Raw genomic sequence first — 17,862 nt, 5'->3', positions numbered from 1 at the left:
AGGAAAGAACAGCCAACTACTATAACAGGTTTAAATGGAGCTACGGCATTTTATACCAGGTAACGGTCTGGCTCCATTGTTATTTACAACACCTAGAAAATTGGAATGGGTGAAAATTGGAAAGTTCTTCAACTGGAAAGAGCTTTCACACAGGAAACAAAAGTTTTTGTGAAACATAAGGATGCATATTTAATCATCAAAATACTCTCTGAACTCTCCTCTGCAAATAGTGCTTTCCCTTAGCTCAGTTGTCATTATTTGATTACATTTTTTCACAGACAGAAAACTCATAATTGGCAAAGCCTCTTTTTTTTTAGCCTATTATCCTTCTTCCAAATAAAGTCTCCTCCCTTGCTTCCTCTGATTACCATCATCTTATGAGCGGTGAGGAGTCCTGTGGCATCTTATAGACTAACTGAAGTGTTGGAGCATAAGCTTCCGTGGGCAAAGACCCACTTCGTCAGACATGCATCTGATGAAGTGGGTCTTTTCCCATGAAAGCTTATGCTCCTACACTTCAGTTAGTCTATAAGGTGCCACAGGACTCCTTGCCGCTTTTGCAGATTCAGACTAACACGGCTACCCCTCTGATACTTGACATCATCTTATGGCACCTCACTAATGACTTAGAAAGCAACGCATGCCACTTGCTCTGGATCAGGATAAAAGTTGCTTATGAGGTTAGAATATACGACCCTATCCTTGCTCAATATCTATATCATTCCAGTTACTCCCAAATCAGTAGGGCTGTCAATTCCTGCCAAGAATTAATGGGACATTTCATATTGCCTCCAAGTACCTTAGCAAGCAGACATCCCCAGGTGTTTTACTCTGGCTATATCTATCTATCTATCTATCTATCTATCTATCTATCTATCTATCTATCTATCTATCTATCTATCTATCTATCAATGAAGGGCATGCCACAGACTAATCATGGAGGCTGTGTCTACACTGTGCCACTTATTCCGGAAAAGCGGCTGCTTTTCCGGAATAACTTGAAAGCTGTCTACACTGGCCGCTTGCTTTTCCGGAAAAGCAATGACGATCTACTGTAAAATTGTCAGTGCTTTTCCGGAAAAACTATGCTGCTCCCGTTCGGGCAAAAGTCCTTTTCTGGAAAAACTATTCCGGAAAAGGGCCAGTGTAGACAGCACAGTAGTCTTTTCCGCAAACAAGCCCCGATCGCGAAAATGATGATTGGGGCTTTTTTCCGGAAAAGCGCATCTACATTGGCCACGGACGCTTTTCTGGAAAAGGTGCTTTTCCGGAAAAGCATCCTGCCAATGTAGAAGCGCTTTTTCCGGAAATACTTATAACGGAAAACTGTTCTGTATTAAGCATTTCCGGAAAAGGGTGGCAGTGTAGACACAGCCGGAGAGTTTTCACATTGAAAGGTGCATATGTGCTACTGCAGGAATTATTACCGGGATCCTGGCCTGAGAGATTAAATCCAAGCTTTGCAGGTTTTTCAGTGATATTGAAGGGAGTGCCATATGCTGTCATCTTGATGTATGAGACATGCTACACAGAACTCCTTGTGTAACCAAATGAGACCATGGAGGAAAGGCCCATAATTTTTTTTAAATGTGCAATCAAAGAGAAATATTTTCACTAGCTCTTCTAAACACCTGCAATTCTATAGGCAGGTGGCAGTAGCTGTTCATACTTACTACATATTTGAGAGAGTGTGTCTGTCTGTGTGTCTGTCTACCTGTCTTTACAAGAATTCCTAAACAATAAGGGGTCGGATCACCAAGTTTGTAAGGCAGCTTCCTCTTATCTTAACTTAAAGCAAGCTAAGGGTTTGGTTGTGCCAGCAATGTAGGCTGTGCCTGGAATGGGATTGCTTCTCAGAAAACCATATAAAAAAAGAGACAGAATCACCAGGCAGATGAAAAGGGCTGGCTGGAGGCACCTCCTCCCTGTCCATGACTGACTCAGCCCTGACTCTCCACCTTCTTAAGCATCCTTTTCGGGGAGGTGGACTGAAGCTTCCACCCCCTCCCCATTCATACGGAAGCATTGCCAGTGATTCCTCTTCATCAGGGAGCAAGGGGAAAGTGCAATTTGTTCCATTGCTCACTCTGGCTGGAGAATGCAAGGGGCAGATGAACCTGTGGGGGACATACACCCCTCCCTGTCTGTGTCCCCTGGCCTCAAGCTGCTGTGTTGTGAGAGGGCTTGGGTAGTCCTCTCTCCCTGGGGGAGCCTGCATATGGACCCTCATCCCCATCCCAGAGCAAGGCTTTAAATGAAGCATGTACATTTTCATTGTATTTAAAAAAAAATCATAAGGATGATTTGTGCATCCAGTTACCATTATGACATGAGCAAATCAGATATTTGCATGTACCACTGGCAAGATAGGGGTGTGAATGACTATTTGCATATCATGGCTGCGATCGTGGTCACTGCTTCCTGTGACTTGGAATTTTTTCTTATACTGATTTGCATCCTTACGTGGGGTTTTTCCACTTCATCTCCCTGGGGTTGTTTTCTTTTTATTTACATGCTAACCAGCTTCTTTAAGGTTAAAGTTAAAGCACTTGTGAGTAATAAATGATAATCTAGTGTCAGCCACTTCTCAGTGCTGAGAGAATTCTTGAACTAAACTGTCCATTTTAATTTATGGCACTACAAGGGTCTCAGACTTGAGTAGCCTTGCTACCCTAACAACCAATGACACCTCTTAGATTTCTGTATTCCAGGTGATAGCATGGTATGTTCTAATCCAGAGCCTTAAAATTCCACCTGTTGTTGCTTACAGGAACTCTGTGTCATTAAAAAGCAGTCACTCTGTAGTGCAGTTAAAGTTTGAAAAATCCAGCAGTGTAATGAAATTTGCTTCTAGAAATAAGGAGGGATAAAAGTATTTAGCAAAGCATCATGTTAATCCAGGGGCAGGCAAGATACGGCCTGTGAGCTGCCTCATCAGGGCCCTCAAGCCATAGGTGGTGGGTAATATAGGCAAGGGAAGGGCCGGGGCCATGCTATGGCAACCTGGCTCCCTAGCAGCCAGGGAGGGCTTGGATGTGGGAGGGAGATTGTTGAAGGGGCATGGTCTTGGGAGGAAGGGGTGTGACTTTGGATGGAAGAGGCAGGGCTTCGGCTAGCCTTCTCTAGCTGGGTCTTCATCTATGGCTCATCCCACAAGCACAAAGCAGCCAGCTGTTTCAGAGCAGCTGCAAACCACTTTAAGTGTCTTGCTTCTCCTTGTGGTTCTCTGTTCCGGGTGCCAGGAGAACAGGAAGGCTTGGCATGCTGCTCCTGCCCCCCGTCGAAGGCCTCTGCTCCTATTGGCTGGAAACTGTCCAATAGGAGCTGAAAGATTTTGCTGGTGGAGAGGGGGGGGGGGCCGTGTGCAAAGCCTCACCCTCCTCCCGGTGCCTGGATCAGAGAGTCACAAGGAGAAGCCAGCCATTTTGGGCAGCTTGGGAGTGCAATAGGCAGAGACCCAGCCTCGGGGTCCTGCAGGGCTGCTGGCCAGGAGCACCTTCCAGCCAGATCCTGCTTCGGGCTCTCTCTCCCCACCCTCCTCTCAACTCCCTGCCCCCGGCTCCTCCCCCTCCTGCCCCAAGTCATCACCCCCAAACCTTCTGCAACCTCCTGCTCCCCTCCCCTAGGTCACAACTCCTTCCCAGAACCCTCCCCCAGACCAGAATCCCCTCTTGCAGTCAATCCCCCTCCCAGATCCTTTCACCCCAAGCTCTTACCCCAGATCACAACCCCCTCCTTCACTCAAACTACCACATCTCCTACCCCAAGCTCCCATCTGTACCCAACCTCTGTTCCAGATCCTGCACTCCCTCCATAGAAAAGTGAGGCCTGTGACCGCTCACCAAAATCTTGGAGTGGACCCCCATCAGAAATTATTGCCCACCCCTGCGTTAAGCTGAGGTTGCTGTAACTGACCCCAAGATCTGGGCACATATAACTGGTGTACGGATCCCATTGTCCCACACCAGTGTAGCACCTGCAACTGAGTGTAGGTCTGCCAGACTTAAGGATCAGGGTGATTATCATTGTATGCTTAAAATGCAGACGTGTTTTTATACACACTGAAGATTCATTATGATGAATGGAGGCAAAGAATTATAATTTCACTTGGCCAACTCGCACCAGCATGACAGGTGTGTGAAACTGGCTCATGATACAAGAAAGGAGAATGTAAATTGCTGTCTGTGAATAAACAAATTTCTTAAAGCATTTCTCAAAAGCTGGCATTTAGTCCAACTTGGGTAGCTGCAACGACATGTGAATACAATATTCAATGAACTTCTCCCCACAGGAGTGAGCTGTGAAAACACTGCAGGTATAGAAGTTAAATCTTATTCTCAGTTGAAGCTGTGTACACTGGTGCCATGCCCTTGAACAAGCTGGATAAGTGCATTCTACTGCTACAGTGCACACAGTGCTTCATTGGAATTGAAAGCCACCGGAAAATGGCAAAAGCTATGTTCGCTAAAAATAAGCCGAGGCGAGGAAAAGCAGCCTGTGATCAAACAGAAGTAACAAGTGAAAGAGAATGTCCCAGCAAATTTCTAGGGGTTTTCTCTTTAAGGTGATGTCTATACTGCACCCGTTTTGTGCAAGAAATATGCAAATGAGGCTAAGCATGGAATATCGCCGAGCCTCATTTGCATAATTAATGAGGCTCCGTTTTTGTGCAAGAGGCTTTTGTGCAAAAAGGAGCCATCTACACGGCTCCTTTTTGCACAAAACCCTCCTCTTGCACAAGAGCCATTCTTCCAGAAAAACATGCGGAAGAATAACCCTTGCACAACAGGGGGCTTTTGCACAAAAAGGATGGCTCCTTTTTGCACAAAAGCGTCTTGCACAAAAACGGAGCCTAATTAATTATGCAAATGAGGCTCGGTGATATTCCATGCTTAGCCTCATTTACATATTTCCTGCGCAAAACAGGTGTAGTATAGACATAGCCTAAGAGAGTCTTAAAATGTTCCTTTCTTCAAGTTGTCGTGTAGATAATCACAACACCCTGACTTCGAACATCCATAAGGAGATAGTTCATGCAAGCTGCTCCAACCAGAGTGGTGAAAGACATGAAGCCATTGTTTAGAACAAGCAAAGTGAACAGACCAAAAGGGAGAATCACTAATTCAAGGTGCATGTGCAGGCCTCTCCTGACATGAGCAGCTTTCTAGTTTATTGTCTGGTTTCATTGGTAGAACTGGGTTTTGGCTTGGAAGACCCAAAATCTTGACTCATGTGCAAAAACTGAGAACTACTTAGCACCAGCACCTCAATACTACACAAGGAGGTTTCAGGGAATACAGGGTAAAATGAAGGATGCAGAATGAAAGGCGAAGGAAGTTAAGTCCATTTACAGACATGACCTCATAATGCAAGGGGGAAACCTTGCTTGGATTTGAGGGGACCATGAAGGGAAAGGAATTGCTGAATCGAGTGTTTGGTTTGTTTGTCAAGCATTGCCATGCTGGCAACTGAATATACAGGAAATACTGCAAGTGTTTGCCCATGTTTCTCATCTCAGATAAAGAAGAAACCTCCATTCCTTATTCCACTAAGTGCTGTGTTCATTGGTGAACCCTATTCAGTTGCTCACTTCCTAGCTCAATATTGGTTAGGTTTCTTGCTCCTCCAGTTTGGAAAAGTGACAAAGCAGCCTGCTTGGTATTCCCATATGACATCCAGAACCAAATGCAATAGAGGCGTCAGCTGGACAGTTGTCTTTAGAAGCACTGAAGGACACTCTACTAGTTACTTGGCAGTTCCTGAACAAACACGCTCCCAGTAACATCCATTGTATGTACTCAGCACTGAACATTGACTTCTCAGGGCCGTTTGTTAAGGCATTGGCACTGCTGCTGCCAGCAGTGACGTATTTCAGTAGTCGGCACCATGCTTCCCTGCTGTCTGCTACACAGAAACTCAAGTACCTCAAGCAACAATGATCCTTAGTCTGATGGTCTCTAGCTTCTTAAACACAATATCAGCTCTCCTGAAGCAAGAGCACAAGGACTATTAGATGGGATTTTCAAGGCCTCATTCCTGTTCTTTTTTAATTGCAACTTGGCAACCAAATCTCTTAACTGGCTTTGAAAAGAGCAAGGAAGTATAACAACATGTGCCATCATGTAGCCGTATGTGGCAGAGGTCCCTGTGCAGGTTTGCAGGGGCTGGGAAGATGATGCAAGAAGCCCTTTTGTGCCTATGTATAAGGGTTAGATTCTTATTATTACCCAGCACTGTGACTGCCTTTGGGTAATAGCAACATCAGCATTAACTGCCTGGAAAGGATGGCCCCTCACCCCACTTCCCATAGCAGTCAGCAGAGCTCACCCTGTGAGAGAGGCAGAATCTGCTTTGACTGGTAGAAAGGGTATAGCATGGTCTACTCTGGTCTACACTTTTCTCAGAGCTCTGAGAGCCACTATTCCCATCCCCACATGAGACATAACCTTCTCCCAGGCAATGGCGCACCTCTGCAACTATTCTGCAGCTCCTTGAGCTCCTGCAGAACCCCTGAGGCCATTCTGCACCAAACAATTGAAAACACTGGGCACGAAATTTTAACATTCTGCACAAATCAGCAAATTTTATTCCTCAAATATGAGGGCTCCAGCTTGCAAGTGAGGAGCACAGACCACTGGCTGCATAGAGTGGGAGATCACGATGCAGCTGCCCCCTCAGGACATAGACTCAGCAGTGAGGTTGCACCCCATGCTGACACAGAGCAAGAACTGGGCCTGCCCCAGAAATATCCCAGAGCTCTGCCCTCTTATCCCAAGTGCACCAGGTGTGAGCAGGTTGGCTCAGCAAGGCAGGATCCATGTATCTGTGTGGGTATATCTGGGTTTGGGTGCAATGGGATCTGGATGCACATGGGCTGGTTGGGGGATTCTGGGTGCAATGGTAATAGGACTCTGCAAGAGGGGTACTAGTGAAGGTATCTGAGGTTCAGTGTGGGGATATGGAGGTGGGCAGTACAGAGCTCAGCAGGAGCATCTGAGTGTGTGTGGGATCAGAGGGGGTCCAGATGTGGGGCGCAGTGGGGCTCAGTGAGGTGGGGATCTAGTTGTTGATGGCTTGTCATGGCAGTCCAGATGCAAGGGGAGTGGGGCTCATTAACCGGCGGTCTGAGTATGGGAATGAGGCTCATCAGGAGGCTCCAGGCATGAGGGGGTCTGGATGTATGGGTGTTGGATAGAAGGGAGAGCAGTGACTTGTATAGGGATCCTTTCCCATGCAGCTGAGGAGTGATGGGTGCAGAGGGGAGAGGGTAAGTATACGACTTCTTGCAATGGGGAGAAATCTTCTTGCAATGGGGAGCAAACCCATGGTGGGTCTGACTCTGCCATGGATTTTGCACAAGGAATTTTGTGCAAGGGAAGAGAAAGTCCCATCCTCCCCTGCCCAAACTGGACTAGCAGCTGAGCCTGGTGGAGGGGAGGAGCCACCAGCTGCGTCTGCGCCACTCCTCCCTGCCAGTTCTCTCTCCCTAAAACTGCTAGGGAGGGCCCATGACCATTCTTTAGCTTCCCTTTGCTTCCCTGTCAGAAAACCATTTTTCTGCATGGAAGCAAAGAAATCTGTGGGTGGCATAAATTCTGCACAAGCGCAATGGTGCAGAATTCCCCAAGATACAACAGCCATTATAATGGCCCTCCATAAGTGTCTGATGAATGCAGTTCATTTGGGATGTACCCAACACAACCCACCCTTGCCCATGCACAACTCTCCCATGCAGTTGTGGAGAAAGCCACTAGGGAACAATTGGTAAATGTGGTTCAGAATCTTTGTGGCCTGACCATCCCTACTGCAGAACCATGGTATTTTTACTGGCTATTGGGCATTGCACTCTGTGACGGGGCATGGCTGCCCCGCACTGAACCGCCGCCCGCTGAGGTCCTGTACGGGGCACGGGGCAGTTGGGAAGGAGCCAGCGCCATGCGGCTCCGGGCAGCCGGGGATGTAGCTCGGCACCCGCACTCTCCCCGCTTCACAGCGTGGGCCGAAGCCGGGGTCCCGAGCGGCCGCAGAACGGCTTGCCCGGCGTGCTCCGCAGCTATAGGGAGGGGAGGAGGAGAAGCCAGAGGAGAGTGACGCAGTGTGACGTAACACCCTGGTGCCAAAGTTAAAAAGGGCTCCTAGCCTCTCCAAGGGGAGGAGAGCGACGGGCTGTGAGGCAACCCTTCAGTGACAGAGGGGGAAGAGAGGACCCACGGCGTCTCGAAGAGAGAGAGAGAGTTGCCGCGAGGAACTATAGGACCATCAGGTCCATGTGGGGACATGGTGAACATCCGGGATGCCGGGGAAAGACCGGTTTAGGTAAGGGAGGGAAGGAAGCAGCCCAGGGCAGGGCTCTCAGCTGCCCGCGGGCTGGCGTGTTATGGCGGGAAGCCCCTCCAGCCAGACCGGACCCGAGGGAGTTTGTGTCCTTAGGGCCCTGGGCTGGAGTCTGTGAGAGAGGGCGGGCCTGGACCCTCCCTTCCCCCCTATACCTGGGGCTACCAGAAGGCGCCTGCGGACGCAACGCTAGTGTAAAAGTGGGACTCGAGAGCGGACAGGACTCGGGGAACCGCAAAGGGGAGCCGGCTGGGAAATGTAAATAAAGACATCGCCTGATTAAGCCATGCGTGAGACGTTACACACTCATATACAAGTATAATGACCTCCCTAAGGTCAGGGTTGGAATCCTGGCCTACAACACAGGCTTCTTCCACTTGGGTTAAAGGAGTAAATCTACTAGCTAGCAGCAGTATCAGGTGATTATCTCTGTAGTACACTCATGGAAGGGGATGTACAATGGAGCAGGAGAGGGATTGGGGTGTTCCTCTAAAGCTTCAGTGACTATAACAAAATACTGACATTTCCCAATGCTTTGTCCATGTTAAAGATTCTGCTGCCTTCTCTACACTACAGCATTAGAACCTCTTAACACCACACATGTAAATCCTAATGAGAAAAAAACAACAACACTCGATTTCCTTTCTAGGAAATAGGATGACAGGAATGGCTATTGAATAACTGAAGTTCCTAGCAGTGGGATAGCTAAATTTGGACTCTGTCCTTACAGTATTACCAACCTGAGGAAAACCTTTTAAAAGTACCTCTTCAGCAAAGCCAAATTCAACTTGCCTTTTGCTCTTCATGAACTCGACCATTGCACAAGTCGATAAAGTATGTGCTGATGTTTTCAGTTTGCTTTACATTATATAATGGGAAGTTTCACTTTCAGTTTTGATCCCTTGCAGGGATTTCATCTTATAATCATATTTTCATACTTTCCTTTTGAAAGGCCTTGCAATAATTTTTCTGTGTTAAAATCAGAGTTGAGACTAAGGGTACGTCTACATTGCACGGCTATTTTAGAATCATAGGGTACGTCTAAACTACATGGCTCTGTCGATGGAGCCATGTAGATTAGTTTACTCGACAAAGGGAAATGAAGCGGCAATTATTTAAATCGCCACGTCATTCAAATCAAAATGGCCGCCGCGCTGTGCCGATCAGCTGTTTGTCGGCACAGTGCGGCAGTCTAGACGGGGATCTGCTGACCCCAGAACCCTTCGTCGGCAGATCCTGTAAGCCTCGAGGATCTACATGGCTCCGTCGACAGAGTCTCATCTACGTGGCTCTGTCAATGGAGCCATGTAGTCTAGACACACCCATAGAGCTGGAAGAGACCTGAGGAGGTCATCAAGTCCAGCCCCCTGCCCAAAGCAGGACCAATCCCAACTAAATCAACCCAGCCAGAGCCCTGTCAAGCTGAGACTTTTGAAATAAGCTATTCCGGAATAGTTATTCCAAAATAGCTTATTTTGAAATAGCACGTCTACACTGCAGGGAAGCCTTACAATTGGTCCGAGGCAGGCTTCCTTAATGTAGACGCACTATTTCAGTTTAGAACCCCAGGAGGCACTGGGGAGGAATAACAGAATGGCCCTGGTGAGGGTCTATTTCAAAATAGCAGCAGTGGAGCGTCTACATATGCCTTATTTCAAAATAGCTATTTCAGAATAGTCATTATTCCTCATAGAATGAGGTTTACAGATTCGGAATAAGCCAGAGTGAGAAGCGAAAGACACGGGTTAAGTTAGGGGTCAGGAACCAGTGCAAAGAAGGGTCCAAAGCAGGGGCAGGCCAAAGCCCAGGCTGGGTGCAAGGCAGGAGCATCAGGAACAAGGTAACATAGCAGCAGGTAGGGTGATGTCCGCTGAGCAGCTAGTGAGTTGCGGCTGCTGGTTTAAGTGCAAGTTTCCTGGCCCCAGCAGGAAATATTTTGAAATAAGAGCAAGGCTGTGTAGATGCTCACATTCTTATTTCAAAATAACACTAGTTATCTCGAAATAATGGTGCATTGTAGATGAACCCAAAGAAAGAAAACTACAAAGAGAAATATCACTAAAAGTGGATATATTTGTATCTGGGCAGGTAGATAGCCTATGGGCTGCCCTGCATTGTAAGAAATTTCACTATCTGTGTAAGTGCAAGTGTGGCTTAAAATATTTTACCTTTACGGTGTCCAGAGGATGCCCCACAATTACACTTGCAGCTCCTGGGGATTAAAATAAGGTAATCAGACAAAACGCATTTCAGTGAATCAACTAAAAGGAACATTTACTCGATGAAACTCAAATCTGTGCTCTGTTGCATATGTACTCCCCTTGACCAATCAGAGTACTCCCCATCACTCTGAGTATTACCTACTTGATGAAAATTCATTCGTCAGTAGAACCATGCAAATTGAGGGCACATCTTGAAGCAAGGATATTAGTTATGGAACAGTTGCCCAGCAAGACTATACATTCCCTTTGCAAGATGGAGCCAATTTCTCTGCCAGATTCACAAAAACTAACCCAGGCTATGTCTAGACTGCAGGCTTCTTTCAGAAGAAGCTTTTCTGGAAGAGATCTTCCGGAAATCTTCTTTCGGAAGAGAGCGTCTACACAGCAAAAGCGCAACAAAAAAGCGATCTGCTTTTTCAAAAGATAGCGTCCAATCAGTCTGGATGCTATCTCACATTTAAGTGGTAATTATTGTGGACAGAGTGGCCACCAGGGCACCTGTGTTTTTTTCTGGAGGCCTCTTCTTTTGAAAAAACACTCTCTTCCATGTCCACACACACCTTTTTCCGAAGAAGCTTTTTCAGAAAAAGGTTTCTTCCTCATAGAATGAGGTTTATCGCCGTCGGGAAACCCCTCTGTTCTTTCAACTTTCTGTTGAAAGAACGCAATAGCAGAGTGGATGTAAGTATTGTTTTTCCAGAAAAATGGCTGTTTTTCTGGAAAACTCTGCAGTGTAGACATACCCCAGAGAGGTAGCAGTGGTGAGATCACTTGATATGAAGGACACTGTGCATGATTTACAGATGATATTGCAGAACAGGGGCTGGAAGAGCACATGTGGTGGTGCTGTGCAGCTACCCTATGCACACTCTGCAACTTGGAGGACAGATTTTTTTTCTACTCAACCTCTGCACTATTCCACATGGAAATACCTATTTTCACTGAACCAGGCTTTATGCATGTGTAATTGAGGCTGCGTGTGAAAATCCCTGTCATTCAATGGTGTTGGCTGACTGGAACAAGGATGGTCTAGTTTAGTGATCAGAACGGGTGTCAGGTCACATGTCTGGAGCAGCTGTAAGGCCTAACAGCCAGAGTAGACACCAGTAGCAAATGATCAGGTGCAACTTCACTCATTCTTATCTCTTGCTGTAAGTAGTCTAAGTCCCGCTACATGGGACAGTGAACTACATCCACTAGGTGTGTGGGTTACACAGGCTCAGAACTGGAGCTAGTATTTTGGAAGCTGGAGCCAAGAGTCAAGCTGAAGGTGAGGGATGCTGGAGCTGAGGGTCAAGCTGGACATGGTAGTCAGGAGGCAGAGCCATGGCTCAAACTGGTAGGCAGGCCTGGAAACCAGAACTGAGGGTCAAGCTGTAATCAGAAACCAGAGGCAAGACTCAAAGCAGAGCTAGGAATTGGACACAAGAGCCGAGGGTCAAGCCAGAGTGAGAAGCAAAAGCCACGGGTTAAGTTGGGGGTCAGGAACCAGGGCAAGGAAGGGTCCAAAGCAGGGGCAGGCCAAAGCCCAGGCTGGGTGCAAGGCAGGAGCATCAGGAACAAGGTAACATAGCAGCAGGCAGGGTGATGTCCACTGAGCAGCTAGTGAGTTGCAGCTTCTGGTTTAAGTGCAGGTTTCCTGGCCCCAGCAGCCAATCAGGTGGCATGGCCAATGGTGGCAAGGCCAATCAGGCAGCCTGCTATAGGCCTACTGTACTTAGGAGGGTGCCTGCAGACTAATTCTGCTGCAGGCCCTGATTCTTCCAAAATGGCTTCACAGTTAATGGGCATCTCTGTTAATAATGGGAATATTACCATGTTACTCAGTTGTGGAAAGTAAGTTCTTCTCTTCCTTGTCCACCCCAGCCACTGCCCTACAATGCCCATGAGTAGCGTATCCATGATGGCCTGCTCCAAGGGAGAGCAAGAAGTAGGACAAAGGAAGCAAAACGGGGGTAGAGAATAAGAACGTTTTTAAAACTGCCCCAGATCCTTAACTCAGGACCTTGTTTTAATGAATATTTAGTATAATTGTGCATGAAAACTGCACATGAAACAGGCAAATCATATCCCTATGGCTATTTGCTCAGACAGTTATCCTGCCCTATATATCTATGCACCTGCAGCAACAGACATGGTCAAATTAGCCAAAATAAGTCACCATCGACAGGTCGGCCTCAGGTGTTGGAAGTCAACCCTCACCCTTTCTCATGGCAATTTGGCAAAGATTCTTTTTTTCCTGAGTAAATGAGGACATTGACCTAGCCTTGGAAATATGGGTCAGCACTCTTTAGTTATCCCACACTCCTGTGTAGCACTAATACAAAAGCCTCATGAGCCCAATGTGGAGATTAAAAATCCAACACAGTAGCACTTTTTTACAGTAGCTACCTCCTCTAAGCCAAAATGTCCTTCTCTGTCCTGTTACGTTGTCCACCTGCCAGCTGTCTTCCAGCTCAATGATAGCTGTTTTTGGGTGGTGCACTTTGGGATCTTTCTAGATAAAAGGAGCTCTCTATGGCTACGTCTAGACTGGCCCCTAATTCCAGAAGAGGCATGCAAAGCAGGTAAGTCAGAATTGGGAAATCCGCGGGGGATTTAAATATCCCCCGCGGGATTTAAATAAACATGTCCGCCGCTTTTTTTCCGGCTTGGGGAAAAGCCGGAAAAAAGCGTCTAGACTGGCTACTTTCAGGTAGGAAAAAGAGATCCGACTTTCAGGTAGGAATAAGAGATCCTCCGGAAGAGGGCTTTATTCCGGAGGATCGCGCCAGTCTAGACGCTTTTTTCCAGCTTTTCCCCAAGCCGGAAAAAAAGCGGCAGACATGTTTATTTAAATCCCGCGGGGGATATTTAAATCCCCCGCGGATTTCCCTATTCTGACTTACCTGCTTTGCATGCCTCTTCCGGAATTAGGGGCCAGTCTAGACGTAGCCAATATGTTAAAGATATATCTGTAGGCCCTTCTTCCTTCACTTTCTAATACAGAAGGCCAGAATCAATACTTTCAGAAAACTACCTGATCAATAATTCTTATCTGATAGTGAAAGCTGTCCTGATAATAATCTCATATCCTTATCAGGGCTACCCACTCAGAACCAGATCTGTGCCTTTCATAAAAGGGTGTGGATTAATAGAGCCATCTGATTGGCGGAGGAGGATTCCCAGCTGTTTAAATATGAGGCTGTATGCACAGGGATCTGAACTCATTGGGAAACACTAGAACGCCTTTATAAAACCATAATCTTCTGTGCTGGGTTACAATATCATTTTACAGATTTCTCAGCTAGAGGCATTCAGTCTTGTAGGTCATGCACTTACTTCAGGAATGTGTAATGTACAGTTGACACCATAATGTGACATTCTACATCTCATTGCATATTGGTAGCCTGAGAGCAAACAGATAAAACTGTGTAATGTTCTATTACTGCTTAATTGAAACTATCCTCTCTGAACAAAGATAGTAAGCTTCACATACAAACAGAAGCATGAATAAATGCACACACCTTGATAAATGCATCCATCAATATCATATTTAATTTTTAAAAATGGGCATTCACTTACCTATCTTTACATCATTCTATTGATATTGTCCCAAAATATCCTACAAGTGTTACTTACCTCCTATCCAACCAGCTACAAAGTCTTCTAATTGAAAACTGCCCATGTTTTAAAACTGCTGGACAATTCCTATTCAAATCCTTTGCAATTCACATACAGTTTCTTCTGTGTGGGCTGTTGAGGGCTGATTGAATGTGTCTCTTGCACTTCGTTATGTAGAAAAGTGACTCCAACACCATCACGTGTCCCAAAGTGATTGTAGTAAGAGTTTGTTTCTTTTATATATTTTAGCAGTCTTAAAACTGCAACAGCTCTGATGGTAACCTCTCTCACAGGCTGTCTCAAAGTGCCTCCAAAGCCCACTGTGACATCATTCCCCCAAACCTTAAAGGCACAGTACAACTAGAGCATAGGAATGTCCCCGTTTATTTTTTAAGAGACAAAGGGGGAAGGTTACTGACAAAGTACAAATTATGCATTTATTCTAGGTCCAATTGCTTTGTCTTTTAATTGTTTCTTTTGAAAGAAACATCAGTAACAGGGATTTTATGTTACTGGCAATAATAATTGATAATACTTTTAAGGTGGGTTTTTTGTAGTCTTAATATTTTTAAATGAATTAATACAAAATTCCAGGTATGGCATGTGTGGAGTTAGGGCAATAGTCTGAACTTCCTATGCTGGTGAGCAGATACTCACCCCCGTCACAATATAATGGCAACAATACCTAGCTCTTGTACCGTGTTTTTGTGAATAGATCTTAAAGTCAGTGTCGTTGTTCTCATTTTGCAGATGGGAAAACTGAGGCATAAAGATCTGCCCAGGCCATTCAATAAACCAGCAGCAAAACGGGGATCAAAACACAACTCTCCTCAGGCTCAGTCCCTTGTGCTATCCACTAGACCACACTGCCTCTTGTTTTTTATACAACAACATATTCTCAACATGAGTAAAGGGTTCATAATGTGGTTTTGAATGCAAGAGAAAATGACTGTGGTCCAGCATGCCAACTGATGTAAATAGGAGTAGCTCTATTGAGTTCAACACAGCTATACTATGCACACCAGTTGAGGATCTGGCCTTCTAAATATGGACTGAGATGCCTAATATATGTATCCTGGGGAAAGTTGAACAGCTAAGGCCTAATCTTGCCAACTTTTACTCATACGAGTAGACTTTAACCCACATGAATAGCCCCATTGAGTTTGATATTCCATACATGAAACCAATGAGACTAGTCACTATTTAGGATTTATCTACACAGGGACATCCAGGAAAATTAATTAGTAATACTGCATTAAAGCCCTATATGAACACTCTCAGTCAGAAATAAAGTGGCCTTAATTGTCAGTGACAATGTTCACACAGAGGTTTAATTCAGTTTAAGTAATCCACTTCAAATTCACACCCTTAGTTCATTTGATTAATTTTCCTGGATATCTCTTATGGACCAGCTTTTAATGCCCTTGCATAAGGAATACTTATGTGAATACAGATTTGTAGGATAGAGCCCCTACTTAAACCTAAACTTTTTTTGTATGGAGAAACAGGAAAAATGGAATTTACTCCTCTTTGGTCAATTAATAGCCAGGAAACTTTACTTTAGTAAATTAAAAACCAGGAACTTCTGGGTTAGGATTTAGGTGCAATTAAAACCATTTAGTCTATATGCTGCAAAGTTTCAAATTAGGTGTCCTGAGTTATCAAGTATTTTTCTCATAGTTTTGCTTGACTCTGGACAAATGAGATCTAACGAAATGACAAAAATGGCAAGAACAAAGTGACCCTTCATGTACTGATGTTAAATATTTTCTCAGAAAAGTACACCATGAGCCAGCCAATTGGTCTAGTGGGTGTGCAATGAGTGGGAAGGGGGGAAAAGTGAGAGAAAAGGGAAATTCCCAAAGGATTATTCCTCCCTCACCATCAAAAGTGTTCTACACAATGGGATAATTTTCACCATAGAAGGCTACGTTTCCATCGGGATTAGAACTGACTGGAATTTTTTCCATTAAAACTGCTTGAACGGTTCTTTCTTTCTTTCTTTCTTTCTTTCTTTCTTAACTAAATTAACTAAAACAGAATGTCTGAAAAACCAGTTGTTGCTTTTTTAGCCAACATTTTTTCAATATTTGATCTTTTGCCGAAAATAAAACATTTTTGATCTGCTCTAATACATCCTCTCAGTATCTGTCTCTCAAATATATATATATATATATATATATATATATATATATGAACAGTGTATCTCTCTGTCTGTTTGTTCAAGAATTTCTCCAAATGATAAGAGCTAATAGGACCACCACATTCGGTATGTAGCTTCCTCTTATCATAACTTAAAGCAAGGCCAGGTTTTGGTTGCGCCAGGACAATGGGATGTGCCTGGAATTTGATTTTTTTTCTCATAAAATGGAAAGGGAGGGGTCTGGTAGGAGGGACTGTTCTACTGTAGAATGACCACGGCGGGTGGGGGGGGGGCAGCAAGGAGCCAGAGATGAGGACCAGGGGAGCTATAACTCCTCTGGGCCAATAGGGGGCAAGGGTGGAGAAAGGGATAGCTATCTACTATATATTTCAGAGAGTTTTCTATTTATGTGTCTGTTTGTCTGTGTGTCTGTCTTTCCCCCAGCCGGGGGACTTGCACATCTCTCCCAGCTGTACCCACTGCAGCGGCCATGGAGAGGTTCTTCTCACCTGGCCCAATGTTGCTGTGGTGAGATGGAGCTGGATGCACACAGACATTGTGTGTATCATTTTATTGAAGACCACTGAAAAATCTGGCCAAATGGGATAAATATTCAGAAATTAACCATGTCATCTATGTAACTTAATGAAGTAACACACTTAAATTTCCCTACCAAATTTTCAACACTGTTCCATTAAATGTGAAATATTCTAAAATGATTTTCATGTTACTTTAATACAGAATTGCAACACACTGTTATTCAGACTTTACTGTAAATAACCTAGAGATAGTTCAGAAGGCCTTGGGAAGTTAGAACTGACACCGAAGATGAGCTCAATTTCTGGAAATGTATCTTTGAACACATTGGGTTCTAGTCTATTTACAGTGAGGTTGCCAGTACAGCACTTGGAATAAATCATTCCCAGCAATTAATCAGATACTTAATATTACTATTTCAACCCAGCCCTGGAAAAGCTGAGATACTTGATAAGGAGCTAATTGTAAAGACTTGTTTAATTTGAAAGGCTCGTAAAGTGGCTATCAAATCAGCAAAAAGTTAGGAGGGGATTCACTGGGAATGGTCAGAAGACCCAGACCCCGTGCCCCACGCACTTTTCCCAGCAGCTCCTTTCCACACACTGAACCCCATATTATTGGCCCCATCCCAGAGCCTCGGGGGCCCATACAGTTACTATCCTGGGCCTCCTTAGGCTCTGGTGTTTGTGGGGAATGTGGGGCGTACCTTTCTATTTCTCAGCTGGGGACCATGTCAATGAGGTTTTTTAGGTTTTTTGCTTCTCACTTTTGTGAGGCCCCCATTGATTTTTCTGTGGGTCAGCAGACCCTGACCCAGCGAAGGTTCCCCCACCCCTAGGCTACAATGCTGCATCTCTTTGCATGACTGGGACCTAAAAAATTGATCAAGACCAGTAAATAAAAAACAATGATCTGAAGCCCTGAAATGACTACAAATGCATTGAATCTATGTGTATGTGGAGTAAACAAGACAGTGTTATATGCAAAGACTAAATCCAGACTGTATGAAGACACCCCACCAAC

General features: G+C 45.2%; 1 protein-coding gene across 9 annotated transcripts in view; it reads right to left on the bottom strand.

Moving 5' to 3' along the window:
* Nucleotides 1–17,862, bottom strand: part of SLC25A48 (solute carrier family 25 member 48) — a 53,008-nt gene that overhangs the window by 27,806 nt on the left and 7,340 nt on the right. For 4 of the 9 annotated variants that reach the window (XM_025181205.2, XM_075900428.1, XM_075900425.1 and 1 more), the window contains exon 2: nt 10,503–10,546. The exons of 2 other annotated variants lie outside the window; for them this stretch is intronic. Coding sequence is in view for 2 of the 7 variants with exons in the window: in XM_014569990.3 (XP_014425476.2) it covers nt 10,503–10,546; nt 14,178–14,223 (90 nt within the window). In the remaining 5 variants the exon portion in view is untranslated. Of the gene's footprint in view, nt 1–10,502; nt 10,547–14,177; nt 14,476–17,862 lie in introns of those variants that run through there. 3 more of the 9 variants (XM_014569990.3, XM_006116032.4, XM_025181204.2) reach the window with 2 other exon arrangements.

This window comes from Pelodiscus sinensis, chromosome 17 (genome assembly GCF_049634645.1).
Source record: "Pelodiscus sinensis isolate JC-2024 chromosome 17, ASM4963464v1, whole genome shotgun sequence".
NCBI classification, from domain to species: Eukaryota; Metazoa; Chordata; order Testudines; family Trionychidae; genus Pelodiscus; species Pelodiscus sinensis.
The sequence above is the reverse complement of the archived record's forward strand: the minus strand, read 5'-3'. Positions and strand labels throughout refer to the sequence as shown.